Source organism: Melanostigma gelatinosum (assembly GCF_949748355.1).
Source record: "Melanostigma gelatinosum genome assembly, chromosome: 23".
Classification (NCBI taxonomy): domain Eukaryota; kingdom Metazoa; phylum Chordata; class Actinopteri; order Perciformes; family Zoarcidae; genus Melanostigma; species Melanostigma gelatinosum.
In genome coordinates this window covers 2,450,598-2,471,546 of record NC_136656.1, presented here as the reverse complement: position 1 = coordinate 2,471,546, position 20,949 = coordinate 2,450,598, and the positions used below count along the sequence as shown (strand labels likewise).

The 20,949-nt window shown below is 45.8% G+C and overlaps 1 protein-coding gene across 1 annotated transcript in view; it reads left to right on the top strand.

Moving 5' to 3' along the window:
* The window catches only part of nhsl2 (NHS-like 2), an 84,344-nt gene that overhangs the window by 47,576 nt on the left and 15,819 nt on the right, over nt 1–20,949 (top strand). Inside the window, exons 2-4 of the mRNA XM_079295505.1 lie at nt 3,913–4,179; nt 17,813–17,955; nt 19,387–19,633. Of these exons, the coding sequence (XP_079151631.1) occupies nt 3,913–4,179; nt 17,813–17,955; nt 19,387–19,633 (657 nt within the window). The remainder of the gene's footprint in view (nt 1–3,912; nt 4,180–17,812; nt 17,956–19,386; nt 19,634–20,949) is intronic.

The window sequence follows — 20,949 nt, the reverse complement described above, 5'->3', positions numbered from 1 at the left end:
GATGCTTCCTCGTGTTTTGGATTTGTAGTGTTTGCTTCACTTCTTGTCCCCGAATGATTCTTTACTTTATTGGTAACAGCTGGAAGATTCTACTTCAGGTTAAAGAAGAATATGTCACATCTACCTGAATCATGAATCATCACTTTCTTACTGATGAAGACCCATATCTCTTTTTAAATACGTCCATCCTGTCACTGTCATGCTCTTCTCTCCAGAGCCGTCTCTTCCATCGACTCAAAAGGAGATTACTTTTCATTCTCCTCTTCCTAAATCTGCCCAGTGACGCCCAGCGGCTTGTGTGTCCTCCATCCAATCCCTCCATCTTCCTTCCTTTTCATGTCACCGCGGTTACGTAAGGGAGGAAGAGTGAGGAGGACTGAGCGTGCTCTGTGTGTGTGTGTGTGTGTGTGTGTGTGACCTCAAAGGAAACGAATCGTCCCCCGAAGACCAATAATAATTGGTCTGTTGCTGCTCAGAGCTAAGTCAGCTAACTTTTTAGCTTCTGTCACTCCTGTTCAGACTGTGAGTTGTTATTGTCTTGACATTTACAAACATCAGGCTCTACATTTGTCACGATAACTTGTAAAAACAACATCTGGGTTGTGACCACTTTTGCTAAACTAGCTAACTAGCTAATGTTAGCTCGCCAGCAGAGCCAATTGTCGTCATTGCCCTTTGTCTCGAGAGAGCAAATCAAGATCTTTTTGAATTTGAATTTGAAAATGAGTATTTTACAGCCATGACAGGCTGTCTTCTGTTACGGTCTTCTGCCAGGATGTCTTCCTTTTATGTCTCAGCTTAGACATGGAGCTGTACGACTCAAAGCCGACAGTCCTGCCATTTTGCTTTTCCTCTTTTGCTTCCATCCAGCTTTGTTTCCAATGGCGCTGTATGATCTGCCTTTGCGCCGCGGCAGCGGCGGTGTGCATTGGACTCGAGCCGGACTTCTCAGACTTAACCACGTATTACCTAACAAATGCACACTCTCACCCACACAAAGTCACATATTTAACTTTGTTAAATCCCGCATATTTAAAAACTCCATAATTGATCGAGCAGCTGCGAACGGCTGATATTTAAGCGATATATTACCTGTAACTTTTTAAAGAAACCGTTTTTAGTTTGCAAACATGTGTTGGTACAATTAACGCAACACATTTCCAGATGTTTTCAACTGTCTATTGGGAGGTTTGGTGGCAAAGCGTGGTATCCATAATCACGTTAATTAAAGAGCAACTTCTGGCTTTTATTACAAATGGCTCTGACATTAATGAGTTGTAAATATCCATCAAAAAACAAACAAGCAAGCACTAATAAAAGGTTGCAAAACTAATTTAGTCTACCTCCATAATTCACAGTGTCTTGACATCCTGTATTGAAACATTTACTCTGGAATTGAACACCTCAGGCTCCACTATTTGTATGCTTTGCTTTTGTGAAGGCTGGAACATTGTATTTTTTACAGTTCCCAGTTTAGGTACGTGCTCCGCTCCGAGCGACATGAAGAGCGCATCTTTTTTTATATTGTAGACGATGAGAAAAAAGGAAGCTGGCGATTTGAAAAGATGTTCCCAGTGAGCACTTAAACACCACGTCACATCTCTGCGGGACAAAACATCTCTCAGTGGTCGAAGCATTTCTCGTTCCCCCGCCTACTGTAGGCCGCAAAGGTCAGGAGGCGAGATCTCCAGTGGCCACAATGCTGCTAACACAATGTCAGGATTTATTACTGCAGCATCTGACAAAAAGGACCAAACTCCCAAATTTCTGGTGCACCCATTTCTAATGTCATCAGCTTAAGTTAGCTTCCACTCAGGGACATGAACAGCTGTCTCCTTGGTGAAAGTCCTGTGTTTGTTCCACACCTTACCTCCTCCGTCAGCGGCTACCTCACCGACTTCCTCGTTCCCGTCATCAAGATCTGTCATCAAACTGTTTGTTTTAGTTTTGTGTAAGTACGTATTTAGTTCATAACAACAGCAGCTCATAATGGTTTTTGGCCGTGGGTTTGAGACAGTGCCGGTGGATTCGCTGCGGAATCACTGTCTGCGTCTGTCTGCCGGGAACTGAGTGTTCTTTAAATATTAAAACTCTTTTTTTCAACTTCAAATCAAGAAATACTTTCTGCACACCCCCCACCCCCCCCCCCCCCTACAGAGCTCAACCAAAGCAGTTCATTGAGTAGTTGGTGCGTCAGGAACACTCTGACATGGACAAAGTGACATTTCTGTTCCAGGGATCTGTCTCACTGTGAGTTGTTTTTCCACCGATGTTCTGCGAAGTGTTTTAGAGGATCATATGTTGTTGAAATATTGAGAAATGAATTGAGAGTTTCGGTCTGTTTTATTCGTACGGATGTTGCTGTGTGTGTCTTGGTTCCTCAACATTTCAGCCACTTCCTGTACTGACCGGCGACTAATTAACCCCTCAATTAGATTTAGCGTCTTCATCTAATCAAAGGGAATGCAAGTCAGAGTTTCCATACCGAGTCCGATACAACAAGGCTTTCAAGTCCCCCGAAGTTCTGTTTAGGGTCCAGTGATCAGAGCAGGAAGCAGCGTGTCATGACTGACGTGTGATCGAAGGTCAGCGTCTGGAGTGTTGCATGCCGGGAACATCTGTATCCCGTCTCAGACCCACAACTGATATTTAATCGATATGCTGACGATCTTTTGCTTTACTTATCCAAGTTTTATTGCAGGAATAATCATCTGAGGAGACGTATGTTTCTGCAGTTGGAGCTCAAAAGAAGCTAATGTCTCATTGTTAGTTATTTTGCTGTTCATTCCTCCTGGACAGATGCTGCTCTCACGTTTGCAGTAATGCTTCTGTGACTTACTGCCTCGTGTAGACCGTCATGAGATGATAATCGATGATGATTTCAGTGACTTTGTTCTCACGGAAAGTTTGCGGCGTTTCTTTTTGAAGCCGTTCGACGAGCTCACATCGACCTCTGCGTTCGCTCGTGGTGTTTTATCGGCTGCTGGATGCGTTCAAATGATTCCGTCTCCACCGATTCTCAGCGACGTCTTCATCCATTTGTGATATCGCTGCCAGTGATCTGTTGTGATTGTCTGTTTTGATACTTTTGATGGGGGGGGGGGCTGTTTTCAGCCTCTTTACTCCCCCTTTCTGCCTCCATCCCTCTGTTCTCCTCCCTTTTAAATGTCATCCCTCTTTCCCTCCTCCTCCTTGTTGTTCTTTCTCTCCCTAATGCCACAATCACAATTTGTCTTTTTTCCTCTCTCTCATGCCCTAATCCCTCCTCTCCCCTCCCTCCCTCCCTCCCTCCCTCTCCCTCTCGCTCTCCTCCCATTCTTCTTCCCTCCTAATTAAGCGCTCCCTCTCTCTGTGTCTCCTCCAAATCTGTTCTCTCCTCCTTCGTTTTCTCCCTAATCCCTGTTTCTTTTTCTTTTTTTTCCGTCCCCCCACACACCCTCTATCCTTCCCTCCTTCCCTCATTCCTTTCTTCCTCGGTCCTTGTTCTCCCTGACAACACATTGCGTTATGTAATCTGCGTCTCCGGGTGTTAGTTGTGCAAATTCATACATTTTTATTTACGTGTGGTTTCTCTTCCTCCTCCCTCCATCCCTTCTTTTCTCCTCTATTTCCTCTCTGCCTCATCTACTTTCACATCCTCTCATCCCTCTCTTTTGTCCCCCTCATTTCCCCTTTTCTTCTCTCCCCCTCTTTCACTCCTTTCCCACCTTCATCTTTAATCTCCTCTCCCCCCTTTCTCCCCTATCTATCGCTCTTCCCTGTCACCCTCTTCTTGTCCTTTATTCTCTCCCTCCTTTTCCTTCTTTTCAATAATGTTATTCCCCTCTCTCCTCCCCTCCCATCCATCACTTCTTCCCAACATTTATTCCCTCCCTCTCTCCCTCCCTCCCTCCCTCCCTCTCTGTCCTCCAGCCACCAGCGGTCTAGAGGCGGAGAGCGGCAGGCGCGGCGGCAGCAGCAGCATCCACGGCGACGGCAACCACAGCATCAGCAGCGGCGGCGGCGGAGGAGGAGGAGGAGGAGGAGGGGGAAGCAGCAGCGGCGGCGGCATCGGTGGCGCGGCCCACTTCAGGTCTCCATGGCAACAGAGCGTGAACGTGTTCGGCTCGTGGAGCAGGCCGGAGTGTGTCGAGGAGCTGCACCAGCAGGCGCAGCTCAACCTCCAGAGCCTGCTGCAAGGTAAGGGTGGATGGAGAGGGAGGATATAAAGAAAGAGGGAGAGAGAGGGGGGGATTGGATGCATGGATGGATGGAGTGTGTGTGTGTGTGGGCGAGAGAGAGTGTGTGTCTGTGTGTTTGAGTGGGTGGGAAAGGCGTGGAGGCAGAAGCGGAGGCGGCTTGGGAGTGTTTACACGCGTGTGTGTGGCGTTGGACTGCGTTAATATGGGTGTGTATCGGTCGACTTAAAGGTGTGTGTGTGTGTGTTTTAGCATGTAGATGCTGCGTGAGAGGGCGTGTGTGTGTGTGTGTGTGTTCTATTTCCCTCGCTACCTTGTGTTGATATCGTACTGAAGGGTGTGTGAGCGTGCGTGTTAGCTCAGATTCACCTTGCAGCGTTGTTATTTAAGGTGGTATTCGTGATTTTGTGCGTGTGCAGTGAATACGATGAGCGCTGTGGATGTGTGTGTGTGTGTGTGTGTGTGTGAAGAAAGAGGCATTCAAAGACATCTGTTTACATTTTAGTTAGAGGTTACCTTGTTTTTGTTTTGTAAGGTGGAACGCTGTGATTCTCATTTCCATATCAGTCTCTTGCTTCATAGTGTTCAACGTCTGTGTAGCCCTCAAGGGAACGAGGGTTTCCATTCGTTCTCAGGTAGAACTGTTTTTCTTTCAGCTATAGTTGTCTCTCTCTCTCTCTCTCTCTCTCTCTCTCTCTCTCTCTCTCTCTCTCTCTCTCTCTCTTTCCCTGCGTGACTCATGCTGTCTCGCCCTTTGCCCGGCTCATCTAAACGATCATGTAACAAGCACAACCACTGAATGAGTCCGTCCCTTAACCCTTTCTGACTTCCCGACTCTTGTGGCATTCATCCCTGAAGCCCATTGGCTCCCACTGAAAATGTAAATCTTTAAAAATGGGTCACATCCTCACTTCCGTCAAACAGTTGGTGGCCCACGCTTCAACGCTGATGGACACTGACCAACTGTCGCTGTTTGACGAGTTTGGAGTGAGACCGATTGGGTGATAGGTGCCCTCAAACAGATACAATGAAGTCCATTTTGTTTTTGCACTTATATTGGAAACTTCGATGTGTTTCTGTTGGTGTGGCCTCTTGTCAGTAATCTGTGCTCGCTGTACTTGTTGATATTGAGCGGTGGCTGAGCTGTGTGCAGATTCTACTTTTACACACTAAACGGTCGGTCGAAGGAGATGAATTAACGAGAACACTTTCCGTTAATAACTCATGCAATTAATGTGCACCTGAGGCATGACACGTGGTCAATGATGGTGCTTTGCAAATGAAGCCACTTCTCATATGTCGTTTCACTCGTCTTCTGATCTTCATGTTTGGCTTGTTTTGCCTTTTCTTGCTTTACTGATTGCATGTTTTAAACAGCGACCGCCTCACATGTTAAACCCGGTAGGTTTTGGGAGATGTGTTGTATTTTTGTATTGATAATGAGACTTCCTCTCCCTTTAGCATTGAGCTACAGCTCCTCCATCTCTCTCGTCTCTTGTTCCTCTTTTCTTTTGGTCCTCTGCCGTGTCTTTATATTCTGCACGCCCGTGTTTTTCACGTGTGCATGAAGAGTTATTCTCTCAGACGGGCTGGCATTTTGTGTACCATGAAAATAAGATGGATGAATGCAGTCGTGGGTGGACAGCAGCTACAAGCCTGTGTGTGTGTGTGTGTGTGTGTGTGTGTGTGTGTGTGTGTGTTTACAGAACATGTGTGGCCATTCATCTCTTCTGTCGTTTGTGTTTAATTTCTTTTGTCACTCTGCTTTTTTATTGCTGCGCACGTTTCGCTGTCGGGTCCCATGTGTGTTTCCAGTTTGTACACCAGTGTCCGTTTGTGTTGTGTGTGTCCATCTGCTTGGGTGTGTGTGTTATATAACACTGAAGCAACCAGCTGTACTCTCTCTCTCTCTCTCTCTGTCTCTCTCTTCCTCTCCCTGTGTCTCTCTCTCTCTGTCTCTCTCTGTCTCTCTCTCTCTCTCTCTCTCTCTCTCTCTCTCGCTCTCTTCTCTCTCTCTCTCTCTCTCTTCCTCTCCCTCTGTCTCTCTCTCTCTCTCTCTCTCTCTCTCTCTCTCTGTCTCTCTCTGTCTCTCTCTGTCTCTCTCTCTCTCTCTCTCTCTCTCCCTCCCTCTCTCTCTCTCTCTCTCTCTCTCTCTCTCTCTCTTTCTCCCTCTGTCTCTCCCTCTGTCTCTCTCTCTCTCTCTCTCTCTCTCTCCCTCTGTCTCTCCCTCTGTCTCTCTCTCCCGCTCTCTCTCTCTCTCTCTTTCTCCCTCTGTCTCTCTCTCTCTCCCTCTCTCCCTCCCTCCCTCCCTCCCTCCCTCCCTCTCTCTCTCTCGCTCTCTCTCTCGCTCTCTCTCTCTCTCTCTCTCTCTCTCTCCCTCCCTCTCTCTCTCTCTCTCTCTCTCTCTCTCTCTCTCTCTCTCTCTCTCTCTCTCTCTGGCCATCCCCGGCATCTGTCTCCCACTGGCCTCGGCTTGGTAAAATATTCATCCTCCTTCCCCGCTCCTCAGCACTCTGCCCTTCATATTTATGAAGCTGGCTGCCGTCCTCCGGTGTTAGACGGATGTGCCGCGGTTCACCGTGGCTCCCTAAGTGGGCAACAGTGAAATAGAGCGATCAGCATGCAGGTTCTCTCCATACGAGCGACGCTTTTGTGCCTCTGTTTCTACTCCTGATTGTCTTGAATTGTAATTAACTCGCCCCATTCAACAAGTCCTCCAGACTAAATGATGGAATTTGTTGTCTCTCATTGTCTTTAAAGAAACTTCCATAAAACGTGAAAAGGCTTCACGTGGTCTGCGCTGCTTCGGTTGAACCTCTGAAGCCGCTTTGGGCCGTCACGTCTTTCTCTCTGTGGTCTTGATTTTCTCTGCAATAATAAAGTGGAAACATCGCAATCATGACTAGAAGTAGAGGGAACTCAAAGATGTAACTCAAAGATGTATTTTGTGAAGAATAACACAGTTATAATAACACAAATCATGAAAAGGAAGAAAAGAAAACGAATGTTGAATTTCTTTGATAATTTATTTTACATAAATTGGAAAACAATGGAATATTTATATCCAAAATGTCTCCAAGTGCCCACAAGTGTTACCAAAGTGGGAAAATAAATGGAGGGTCTACGTTTTACATATAAATATGTTGAACTATTGACAATTTTACAACCTCTCCCCTCCTCTCCTCTCCTCTCCTCCTCTCATCTCCCCTCCTCTCCTCTCTTCCTCTCCTCCTCTCCTCTCCTCCTCTTCTCCTCTCCTCTCCTCTCCTCTCCTCTCCTCTCCTCTCCTCCTCTTCTCCTCTCCTCTCCTCTCCTCCCCTCCTCTTCTCCTCTCCTCTCCTCCTCTCCTCCTCTCCGAGGAACGACTACAAATTGCTGGATACACGTAATATAAAGCCCAAGAACAATGTCTTTGCACTTCATTATGTTCTGCATTATAGCCTACGTGTCTATGAAACTGTTGCAAAGCAAAAGCAGGCTGCATGCAAGTGTCTTAAAGCTGCATTCTCTCTAATGTCCACCAGGGGGCGACTCCTCTGGTTGTATAGAAGTCTATGAGAAGATGACCCTACTTGAATTGAGTAGTTTTGTCCCAATACTTTTACATTTTTTACCTTTAAATAACATTAACGTGTTCGTGTTTTCCGTCTGCAACTGAAGCTCAAGGTTTTTTGGTTGCCATGTTAAAATATTCATATGCTGCTCTTTTGTAGTGATATGTAATATATTTAAAGCTCAGTATTCTACTGACGGCAGATATATTGTGTTTAAAACCGGTTGATAAAAGGAACATTTCTCACTTCTCCTCTGCACTCTGCATGCTTATGAAAGCTTTACAGCAGACAGATTTGCATTGTGTATGTTTGTTTCTACGATCCGATAATCAACAGCAAAGAAATATTGAAATGATTCTTTCAGTGAACTTTTGTATTTAAAGTTGAGCTCGTTCCATCCATTAACCGACCAGACCGGATATTTGCACGTACACGATCCATTAAGCGACGCTCAAATATTCATCCTCGACCGCCTCCTCAGCACTCGACATTTCACTGACATTCTGTTTAGTGCAGGTAACTGTGTTTGAACAACGCACACGTATTCACAGGACGTGTATGACGAGTTTAACTCGACGCAGCATTTCTGTTTCTGCTGATTAAGTAGAGGCTTGTTATTTTGGAGTGTGTTGATCTGCCATTAACATTAAACCGATGACATAAGCAGTTACAGCCGGCCTTGTTGTAGATAATCTCTGATATGTGAATTACCAGTTGATATAATTCACAATAAATGTTAGAAGCAATGCTGGACAGGAAGACGTTTACTGTCTTCTATTAAAATAGAAACATCTGTCGTCATATAATATGAGCGGCCAGGTAACGTATGTGTGTGCAAACCTTTAAATCAACAGCAGATTATATTGTTCAAACCAAGTGTACACAAACACAGAACCCAGTAGTGCTGCGGTGGGTAGGCAGCACCTGACTTCTACTAATGATGAGAAGTCAAAATTGGATTAAAGACCTCACGGACGCATCCGTGCTGTTAACAAATTGAGACGAATGGCGTGTCGTGCACATTCATCTGCACCGTTTACTGCAGCGCTTCCTGCTATTTCCAGGTTGGAGAGTTAATGTCGGAGCAGTTTAAATTAGATTTTGTTTCCCGTTCGCCGATCAGAAGGCGGACTGAGTAGTTGTGCAAGCAGCAGTTTGTAGGATTAGAGGCGAGTCTCTGGGAAGATGAAGGACGGGACGGTCTTTTGATCACGTCTGTTCCTCCTCTCAAGCGTTGTGTCAAAAGAATCCACCACTAATTCAAAGGACACTTTGAACCTGCGTCCATATCCAGAAATCGACACTGTGAGTAAACTGCAGTGATGCAGGTATTGTTTGCGTTGCACATTTCGTATTACAAGGTTTTTCATTACATTCGGGATGTTGTTTGGTAAACTTCACGATACTTACTCAGGTTTCATAATGTAATTTGGTGAGTGCTACCGTGTTATAGGAATATCTTAATCCATCCAATACAATTTCTTCGCTGGGGATACCCGTTGAATAAATGAGCAGAAAGAACTCGCTGAGATTGACACGCTCGGCGTCGGCCAACAGCTCTTAACTGTCATCAAAAAGTGTCGTCCGATGCTGGTCACACAGTAGCCAGAGGGCCCGAGATACCGATGTGTGAATGTTGTGTTATCCATTACAGAAAAGCCACAAGCTTGATGTGGAGTTGGGGAGAGTTGGGGAGTTGAAAAGTTAGGGAGTTGGAGAGTTGGAAAGTTGGGGAGTTGGGGAGTTGAAAAGTTGGGGAGTTGGGGAGTTGGAGAGTTGGAAAGTTGGAGAGTTGGAAAGTTGGGGAGTTGGGGAGTTGGAGAGTTGGAAAGTTGGAGAGTTGGAAAGTTGGGGAGTTGGAGAGTTGGAAAGTTGAGGAGTTGGAGAGTTGGAAAGTTGGGGAGTTGGAGAGTTGGGGAGTTGGAAAGTTGAGGAGTTGGAAAGTTGGGGAGTTGGAGAGTTGGAAAGTTGAGGAGTTGGAGAGTTGGGGAGTTGGAGAGTTGGGGATTTGGAAAGTTGGAGAGTTGGGGAGTTGGAAAGTTGGAGAGTTGGGGAGTTGGAAAGTTGAGGAGTTGGAGAGTTGGAAAGTTGGGGAGTTGGAGAGTTGGGGAGTTGGAAAGTTGAGGAGTTGGAGAGTTGGAAAGTTGGGGAGTTGGAGAGTTGGGGAGTTGGAAAGTTGAGGAGTTGGAGAGTTGGAAAGTTGGGGAGTTGGAGAGTTGGGGAGTTGGAAAGTTGAGGAGTTGGAGAGTTGGAAAGTTGGGGAGTTGGAGAGTTGGGGAGTTGGAAAGTTGAGGAGTTGGAGAGTTGGAAAGTTGGGGAGTTGGAGAGTTGGGGAGTTGGAAAGTTGAGGAGTTGGAGAGTTGGAAAGTTGGGGAGTTGGAGAGTTGGGGAGTTGGAAAGTTGAGGAGTTGGAGAGTTGGGGAGTTGGAAAGTTGGGGAGTTGGAGAGTTGGGGAGTTGGAAAGTTGAGGAGTTGGAGAGTTGGAAAGTTGAGGAGTTGGAGAGTTGGGGAGTTGGGGAGTTGGCATTGTCGTGCAAAACACCTGTTTCAGAGCTGACATAAAACAAAGAATCGGATCGGGCTCAATAGCTCAATACAGCCGATACTGATCAGTTAAAAATAGCCACAATACTTATATTTGACATCAGATCGTGACAATCCCTAATAACAAGCGTCACTCTTCTCTGAAGGCTTTCTAAGATGTTGGAACTGCGTGGTCACATAGGAAAAACTGATGTTTTTAACAGTGAAAGCACTGCCATGTCGTCTAACGAGCAGGTACAAATGATGTATTGTGTTGTAGAGTTCTGTGGATTTATATCATTATATGCTGTTGTATTAAGGGGCGAAAACTATGACAAACTGACCAAGAGTACGCAAACATTCCTGCATACTCTGGGCCATATACCATAAGCTGTAGATGCTGTGATACTGGCTTTAACACACACTCCTATTCAAAGCTGTGGCACACTTCGGGCTGGAATATATTCTTTCCCAGTGGAGGTCAGCGGTATCATCGGTGCTTAGAGCGAGATAAGAGCTAGCTGTCGTCTGCTCTCATTTTTATTTAAAACTCAAGGCCAGGATTATACTGCATCAGCAGTAGCACAATAAATACTCTTTATTCGCTTTCTTCTCCTCTCTTTGTGCGGATCAGTGTGCTTCGGTCCATCTCACCATATCTTATCTTCTGCGGCAGCACTCTCCCAAGTATTTGAAGTGCTGTGACCTTTCCCTCACAGTGGACAATGCGAGGTGGTGTATCCGACTGAACTTTAAAATGTCACAGTAACCCTTTAAGTGTGTCAGAGGAGCTCCGAGTCAGTGCAAACAGTCCGGTAGACTTTCCCCCGGCCGCACTGACTTGACTTTAAAAGATGTCACAGTGGCCCTTTAATTGTTCCAGAGGAAGGTCTGAGCTGTTCTCTCCGCAGAGCCGATGAGGTTCTGCTGTGATCGATATATACATTACAGAACAGGTGCAGCATCGATCAGGTGGAGAATGCTGAGTCAGGAGAATGTGTCGGCGTCGTTTCCATTCTATAATCTCACGGGGAGGATTTAGTTCCTGTATAACATGTCGCCCTTTAAAAAAAAAGAGACGTCAACTTTAATAAATGATGTACTGTTGATTAAATGATTCATTTTTCTTTTTTAATATATTTATATAATTTGAGCCTCAGGCTTTTCAAGCAGTGCGTATGTTTTGATTTAATTAGCTTTTACAAATACTGTGTTTTTTTCAATTTCATCTCCATGTATCAAACTAAGATGGACGGATGGATGGTCTATGGATGGATGTGTGTTTGTCCTTCGATTGTCTCGACAGCCGTTCGTCCGATCGACTTCACACTTGGCGTGTGTGTTGCTGAGGACCCAACTACATGCTGTGTCGAGTGTGAAGTTGTTTGGATGAGCGGTTCCAGCAACACTGGAGGCCACAGCACTAGTTGATTTAAATGGGGTACACCCCGCTGACTCTATGACAAATACTGAGCGTGTCGAGTTTAAAGGCCTTTTACAATTATTTTATGCAAATGCTTTGTTAACACGGCGTTTCATTTAAGCAGCCGTTTAGCATTTGTGGACAAAATTGTCTCATGAAGAGAGAGCTCAAACAGCGAGCGGAGCCTTTTCTGAAGGGTTTATGGATTGTTTGAACTTTTATTACAGAGTGACCTTTATAGTCTGTTTCTGAACCACAAACTATTCTCACTTCTCTTCAGGTAATAAGTCTGTTCATCTATCATTCTCCCTCTCTCTGTTTCCGATTGTCTCTCTGCAGAGCTTCAGGTTTGAGTGACACATCGAAGCAGGATGGTCAGAGCGGCGGCCATTTTTATGTGTACCGTTGGCACGGCGTCCGTTGTTGCCGTTGGGAATTTCAACACAGGGGTCATGATGCCTTACTGTTTCCTCAAAATGCATTCCAAAAATCAGCTGGACCTGTTCTCTCAAACTGGAGCTAGATCAGCACGGGTGATGGAGACTGTGGCCAATAACTGAAATAGCATTGCTCGTAAAGGTAATAGCATCGAAACTGAAAAGGACTTTTTCCAATACAAAAGTCACTGAACAAGGATGAGACAGGAAGCAAGAACTGGATAAAACTATAAAACATAATTTGTCTAATCAGATTCGGGATTGATCTCAAGAAGTCAGGTTTTGTTGTTCCTAAGAGATGTCAGGTGGGATGATAGACTTCAATCATTGCTGCAAAAATCTCTGAATCGGGCAGCGAATTACAGGTTCACAATGCCAGTTGCAACCTGTCTTAGGTTCACTTTTAAGAACCAAAAACACAATTTCAGCTGTTCGTCTGTAGTTTGAAGCAAAGAACACACAACAGGAGAAACTTTCTTTGTTCTCTGCAATTGACGATACAAACAGCAGGTAGTCGTCTGCAAATGTGAGAAAATGAACTGACAAGAGCTGAAATCTGTGCCCCGTACCACCATTCTCGTGACCGACATAAACGAGACCACTAACCGACCTGATCTGTCCTTCTAGGTCACATTAGGTCTTCGTGGAGGGGAGAAGAAAGGGTGACCCACATTTGACACGACCGGGGCGCATATTGTCAAGAATGGTTGGGTTTATCTGTGAATGGGTGCACTGTAAACACACACACACACACACGCACACACAAACACACACACACACACACACAAATATGCAGATTTTTGTCCGTAGAAAGTTGTTAAATTACATTTGAACGTTTATTCACACACATGTTGATATGTGAGCGCATTCCGGGGCTCAAACACGAGCACACACACACACACACACACACACACACACACACATTTGTGCACTCACAGCACAATTCACACCAGCTCCTAAATTAGAGACACATGCACACCTACACACAAACACACACACACTATGCAGGTCAGTGATGCATGAGTGCCTGGCCTGCTTGTCTGGACAGAGGAAAAGGGGGCGGGGGTAGGTCGTACTTAATGCTGTGTGTGTGTGTGTGTGTGTGTGCATTAGTGGGAGTGACCGGCATACCTTCACACCCCGCTCCCCCAATAGCATCCCTCCCCCCCCCCCCCCCTCGTTTTCCCACCACAGTGCCCTGCAGTCATGCACTTCGTGGAGCCATGGCTGCTCTCTGAAGCGTGGCTCTGCGACTGTTTACCTTCCCTCACCGTCCGCTTTAGTAGCTGCTGCTTCTCAGGACTCACACTCCAGCCGGTTCCACGCCGCGCTTTCACACGTTCTACTTGAGAAGTTGAGTTTCTTTACGAGCTGGTTCTGCAGGAGGCTGAGTAAATAACTTGGCAGTGGTGGAGGAAGAATCCGGACCCTCGATGTGAGTAAAAGCTGCCACTGAATTCTAACTGAAGTAGACGTAAGGGAGAGTTGTCAGCAGAATGCACTCATAGTATCAGAACTAAAAGTACTCCATGAGCATGGTACTGATGCGTGACTGCTTCAGCAGCATGTTCAACTTTGTAGCTGTTAAAAAACAGAGCAAATTGACCATTTTGGTTATTTTAATCATATTATTTAAAGATGTGTTGTGGATTATATGTTTTGTATGTAAAAGCTCACTCAGCACAATCATTTATATAGTTTTCCACCAACATGTCGTAGAAATGGAAACATTCATTTAAAGTAGAAGTACCTCGAAATTGTGCTTCAGTACTTGAATACATTCCACTTCTGACATTGGGTATTGATTTCTGATGATTTGTACCGTAAGAGGTTTGTTTATCACAATGGATTTATTGATGATCATTGCATGATTTTGGGGACAGATTAGCAACTGACCACTTCACAACTCTTTGAAGTTTGTCCCCCTTTCACCTTCTACCTCTTCTCTCGTGTCATTTTCCTGCATCTGTGACTTGATCCAATTTAGCTCCTTGATTACCGTTTTTCTCTTATTTCATACCCTTCCTTCATCATTATTCTTATTTCCTCTTCTTCTGCATCTCTTTTATGACGACCTCTTCTCACTTCCATCTTGAACGCTTGGTCAGCGGCCCTTGGCGTCTGATATCGACGCCCGAGGCCCCTTTAGGCTTTCAACGAACTCCAATGTAAATCCATCCGTGTCTTTACTAGACGATCACAGCAACTGATGACATGACACCGAGTCGGTCCGTAGGGAGGGTTGGTGGAGGTTTGACGGGTCAAACAAACAGGACTTTCCCTCGGGAGATCGTTGTTTGTGTCCCGTGTGAAACCAAGTCATCGTTGACTTGTTGTTCTGGAGATTTGTCACGGAGCAAACATGCTTACTTTTACCGAAACCACAGTCTTTTCCCGGGTCTTACCAAGTACCTTTCTGCCTCTTCTCTGTCAGTCTGTTCACCCCCTGTGTCTTCGGACTTGCTGACGGCTCGCTCCTTTGGGTCGCTGCAGTCTGAATGAGATGACTTTTGGCTTCTGCTCTCTGCTCACCGAGCGGCTGATCCTGCTGTTTTGCATGCCAGCAGCGAGGCTCAATTATTTTTAACACTGCAAAATAGACAGTTCTCGATCACGAGCACCGGGTGTGTAATATGCCTCTATGAATACAAATAGCCAGGGACGTGTTGTCTTAAAGCAACGTCTAGAAACGTCTCAGAGCTTCCTGAGGAACTGGCAAATGCACAGTGAAGAGAAGGTTCTCAGTTTATCACGTCAATGTCAATATTTATGTCCAAACTTTAATTGCAAACAGAATAGTTTGGTTTCAACGAGAGACAACTGATGCAACGACCGTACATTCTGCATGTTAATAAAGGCATTCATTGAAAGAATCATTTCTCACTTCAATTAACAGCAAAGGTTAACATATCATCTCCAGTTGAAAATGCTGAAAGGTCATTACAGGGTTCGTATAATAATCCATCAAGAGCTGAAAAGACAGTGTTCCAATGGAAAATGTTTTTTTTGTACAATTTCACAACACAAAAGTTGTTATTAATGGTTATAGCGGAATATAAAGCATTTGTAAATGATTAATTAACCATTAATGAAGTTATTTCAGTAGTTGTCACCAGAAGGCATACACCGGTTCTGCAGAGTGAAGCCAAAGCTTCAGGTGTTAAAGCTGCATTCTCTCTACTGTCCACCAGGGGGCGACTCCTCTGGTTGTATAGAAGTCTATAGAAAATGACTCTACTTCTCTCTTGATTTATTACCTCAGTAAACATTGTAAACATGAGTTTATGTCTCAATCTCTAGTTTCAAGTCTTCAACACAGCATGATGTTCATTTAGTACATTATGCTCTATTTAGAGTCAAAAGCCAAAATCCAAGATGGCGACGGCCCAAATTAAAGATGGCAATGGCCAAAAACTGTGAACATATGGTGGAAAGTTGTGGAAAGTCAGAGTCCCTCGATTGGGACGCAGAACCAGGAGCAGCATGAAGGCCTTCAGATAAAGGGAGGAGAGACGAATGAACGGCACGAAAACGCAGAAGAATCGCCTGTGAATGTTGTATGTAAAAGGCTTTTATTGTGAAAGGTAAGAGCGGGAAGAAGTGCATCGTCTCTGCGCTGCCTTTGTCAAGAAGGCACAACGTCCTGCACAACGCCATTGATTGATGCATTTATGCAAAAGCTGTGTGTGTGTGTGTGTGTGTGAGTGTGTGTGTGTGAGTGTGTGTGTGTGTGTGTGCGCAGCAGGAGCTGCCCCGTGCTTCCTCTGAAGTTTAGAGGCGTAATTACACAACAGATCGGGCGAGCTCTTACAGATGCTTTCCCGCTGCCGGCACTTGTTAGTTGAGCGGAGGGGAGATGTCAACAACAACGATCCCAAAAGCCATTAAAAAGAAAAGTGCCCAGAACGTGTGTGTGGGTGGACCCGCCCGCCCGCCCGCATCCAAAGAAACTCATCATTATCTCCTCGTGTTTTTGTGGTGCTGCTGCTGCTTATTAATTTCTCTTCATGACTCCAAAACACTCCCACGTTGCCTTCGCTCGCTCGACTCTGACACCTGACAAACTTTTCCCCGTTCTGTAGACTACGGACTTTTTTGAATGTGCTTAGCAGGCGCGAAGTCTTGAGGCTTATAAAACAGAAGCATTCGCCCTGGATGTTCCAAACTGCTTTCCATTTTGTGATAGAACTGCATTTAAAGCAGCATTCATTGGTGATCTTTGGCTTCTTGGGGCAGCAGAACAACAAATTGTCGCTGTAAAAAGTTGTTTTGGCAAACTGTCAATTTTTACTATTTTAGCAGATCGAGAGCAACATTAGCATTCATTCAAGTCCTCACACCTTCCTTACCTTTTCGAATTGGACATTTATGATAAATTGATTTGTATTTGAGTAAATAAATGTACTCGATTCTCAAAACCAATATGTATTTTGTAAAGACAACCGTTTTCCGTTAGCCTGCTAGCGACACATTTAGCGATTTATTCAGACCATCGGGGAGAAAGCAAGACGCATGCCGATAGATCATGTTGTCGTTCCTCTGAATGTCGCTCAGATCAGATCAGTCTTTGTCTTTTGGAGCTCGTGCTGCTTTCGTTGGGAAAAAGTTCGCAACTCGGCACGAAAACGTTTTCCCACAGAACTGTTGTTGTTCCACCGTCTGCCATTTCTGCTGCTGGGGATCGTAACCACCAAGAAGTTACAGCCATACTCTTTGGTAACGGGGTATAGCTGCTGATGGCTCCCGGGGAAAACAAAAGTGTTTTCCTCTTCCTGTTCTGGCTGTGACCCACTTCCTTTGTGCCGTAAATGATGGTGATCCGTTAGCAGCGAACCAATCCAACGCCGGCATATAAGTGGGATTACATATACAGTATACATGTGTCGACTGATGCTTGGATGCTGAATAGGAGCGCCTTTGATTGCTGTTTAAAGTCCCACTGATGACTCCGTTCCCTCATATCACAGAATGACAATATGCACAGATGTGTCACGATCACTAGGCAACGACACGCCACCAGCAAAGAATCCATATTGTTCCAGAGAGCAAGTTCAACCCAGAACGCTGTGCCTTACTGACGCTGCTGTTCCACTGAAGCTGACAGCAGGATGATGTCGGGGTGTGTGTGTGTGTGTGTGTGTGTGTGTGTGTGTGTGTGTGAGCTTTAGGGATGAATGGGGAGTGGGTTGGGAGTGTGTTTTGGGGTAAAGGATTGGCTGAGGGGGGTTTGAGGGGGAATGTGTGTGTGTGTGTGTGTAGGGGGGAGGAAGAAGGGGGGAGGTGGGGGTTAGGAATCTGTTTACAATGGCCTGAGGGAGAGTCAGTCTAAGCTGCCAGAGAGGGAGAAAACAGACAGATATCGGGAGAGAAAGAAGGAACGGGACGGAAAGAAAAGGGAAAGATGGAGTTGAAGAGAAGGAACGAATGAAAGGAGAGAATCAAGAACAAGCAGAGGATCAGGAAGAAACGTAAGGAGTCCTTTAAGGTTGCACGGCAGAAGTTGCAGGAGGGAAACAGGAGGTGATGCAGAGCAGGAGTCCAACTGGATCTCCGCTCACGGCCACGAGAGAAAGGAGATCTGGTGTGTGCGTCTGTGCACTGTTGTTGATGCTAACTGACTTTTGTTTCTGTGTGTGTGTGTGTGTGTGTGTGTGTGTGTGTGTGTGTGTGTGTGTGTGTGTGTGTGTGTGTGTGCAGACTTTGAGGAGCAGCTGTACGACACCAAGCTGACCGGTCAGACTTTCCGGCATCCGTCCTCGCAGAGCTCCGACGACGCGTCCACCTCACTCAGCCGATCGCCCGTCTCCCTCAACAACAAGAGATCGGACTTCATCTTCCTGGTGAACACGCACACACGCACACACACACACACACACACACACGCACACACACACACTCCTCAGCTTGTTAACCACAGACCTGATTTCAGGTTTCCAACCAAAAGCCCATTAAAAAACAACAACGTTGACTGCAAGTCATTTCCTGGTTGTAGGCCTGAAGCACTCTTGTGTTGTAAAGTTATTTTGAGTGGAAGTCTGGCTCCCTGCCTCACTGAAGCACTCATTTCAGCGTCGCTAACACTGCCGCAGCGAATACTCATGTTGTGACAAAATGCCTCGTTGCCTTTGTTGTCGTCCCTTTTTATATCAAAGGCTATCGTACAATATGTCCCGCCCCCTTTTGTTACATTCGTCAGAATTAGTCGTCATCCTTTTCACGCTCTCGGCAGGTTTTCCATCAACAAGCACCAAATCATTTGGTGCCTTCCAGCCGGGAAGATCTCCGACGCTTGATCAGACATGAGAACAGTGCCGTCAGTCAGTCAGCTCACGCTCTTTGAAACGCGACGTGTGAAGAAGTACAAAGGATGAAACAGACATTCCTCGTCTTTCCTCCTCTGCCTCTCACTTTATGTTGAACTGTGTCGTTGCGGCAGCTTGATGGACTCACGCGGTGATTTTTACTGCAAGATGGCCGCACACTTCCTGCGTACTGGCGCTCCGTTTCCTGTCGGCAAGCTGTTAAACAGCTCGGTTAAGTGAATGCCTCTCTCTCCGAGATATCTGAAATCACACAGTACATACACGTGGTTTTTCTCACATGTATTTCATGGAAGAGGCTGCGGACTGAAGTGTTCACCCTCTGAAGCTGTTTGGGTTTCATGGCCTGGCTATATGAATGTAAATCAGGAGACACGTACTGTGTTTGTTGTCGTTTCTTATCTACTTTACCTTTCCTTCCTCCCACTGGCTTTGCAGCAGCTTAAAGAGAGCTGAACATTCTGTTCTTGTGGAAGTAGAGGAGCAGTTGACCTCCATCGGGCTCTCTCGCCTCCTCGGTTGTATTGATTTTTGCTGTAATTAAATTTTTTCTACACCGATTTAAAGAAGAAAAAGTTGAGTTCTTTAGTTTGCTAAATGAGCCAGAAACATCAGCTTTGAAGGAAGTTTGAAGTACGGTGCGAGATAATTAAATCTACAACAATGTCCTCTTCCCTCTGGGATTTGTTGTTCAAAACAGTTTGAGACCAAGAAGGAAACAGGCCAGAACTAATTGTGCATTTGTGTTTAGAAGGATTTAAAGCATAACTCTAGAAGATTGAAAGCATTCACATCGGCCCTTCATCTTAGCACCCAACTCTGCAGCTTTCAAAGTCAAAGGAGCATTTAGCTGGAAAGCCACACATCTGCCTTTGATGCTGGTGATGCTGGTGGTGCTGGTGGTGCAACGATTGCTCCCCACGTCTCACGCTCCCTTTCTTCTTCTTCTAGCCGGCGTCCAAACAGCTCTACGACGATGAAACCACCTCCTCTGTGTTTGGACTGAGGTCCGCGACCAGCCCCTCCCCCTCCCCGACCCCGTCGCCCCGCGGCTCGGATCGCCCCCCGCCGGGTCGGAGCAGCAACACCAGCAGCACCACGGCCGCCTCCGCAACCACCGGACCGCCCGTCGCAGACAAACCGCGCTGGCAGCTCGGGAGGCGGACGCCGGGTCACTTCTTACCGCTCGACGTCACCGGTAGGACGCGAAACAACAGCGGGAGGTCACGTTTGGAGTAACGGGTACTTCGTTGAGGATGACTTTCACTCTCTAATTTAGATTATTAAAGAGGTGAAATCCATTCTCTTCTTGGGTGTTTGAAAAGTACACATGAACTTCAGGAAGACGTGATGAAGGGCGTGTTGAGAAGTTGCTGATCAATCAGCGTTTTGAATCAGTGTGATTAGAAAATATGCAAATAACGTCTGTGGGTTATTTGATGTCAGTGCTGTCATCGCTTTGTTGTTGTGAAAGAAAACAACATGGCTGACTTTGTTCTTAATGCCTCAGAGCAGAAATACGATTCACACATTTGATGCTGTTCTGTGGGGAGTCGGTTCTTCCTGTGACAGTAGACGTGAGAGTCATGGGAAATTACACGGAAAGGAAAATGCTAAATAAATGTCTATTTTTCTCTCTTTCGAGTGCAGTACAGCTTGAATGACTTGCTGTAATCATTGCTTCGTAGTCGTTGAAGTAGTAGAAACACGACTTTCATTTTAAAATAACCTCCTAAATGCTAGAAATGGTCCTGAACTTAGCTTGCGTCGCCTTCTTATTCTCATGTCTCTTAAGTGTTTGTAACCACACACACACACACACGCGCACACACACACACACACGCGCACACACCCACACACACACACACACACACACACGCGCACACACACACATCTACGGTTAAGTGTCTCTTCCTCCTGCTCTCTGTCTCCCCCCCTCCCCCCCTCTCCTCAGTAGAAGGTCAGGTATAATGATGCATGCCTGTGGCGTGGTACTTGGGTACTCTCTTCCTTCTGAGAGAGAGAGGAAGAGAGGGAGACAGAGGAGTACTTTGAGGACATCATGTTTACTCTGATCTCTTATCTGATCGTCAACATATCTCATGAAAAGGAAAAGTTAATTGTGTCTTCATGTGAACTCCGACTTCCCCGTCTGTGGTCTCGGCCTCAAAGCCTGTTGGGTCCTTCGGAAGACGTGAATGTTAAAAAGAAGCGGGTCAGTTATTGTCGTGTTTTAAAGCAAACAACGGGAGTTAACGGCCTTCCACAGTGAACACGCTACAACATTCATGAAGCACTTGATTCAGCTTTCATTCTTCATCTTTTTAAACAACGTATTCATCGTTGTGGTCATCGTTCTTTCTGCGGGCGGCCCTCGTTTGTTGGGGACTATTTCCGGCGGAGGATTAATACACATCTGCTGTAGTTGTCGTGCGGCTCATTGATCATTTCTGGACAACAATGGATCTGTGAGCACAAAGGAATAAGATGTATTCTATAAGTCTTTGTTAGGAT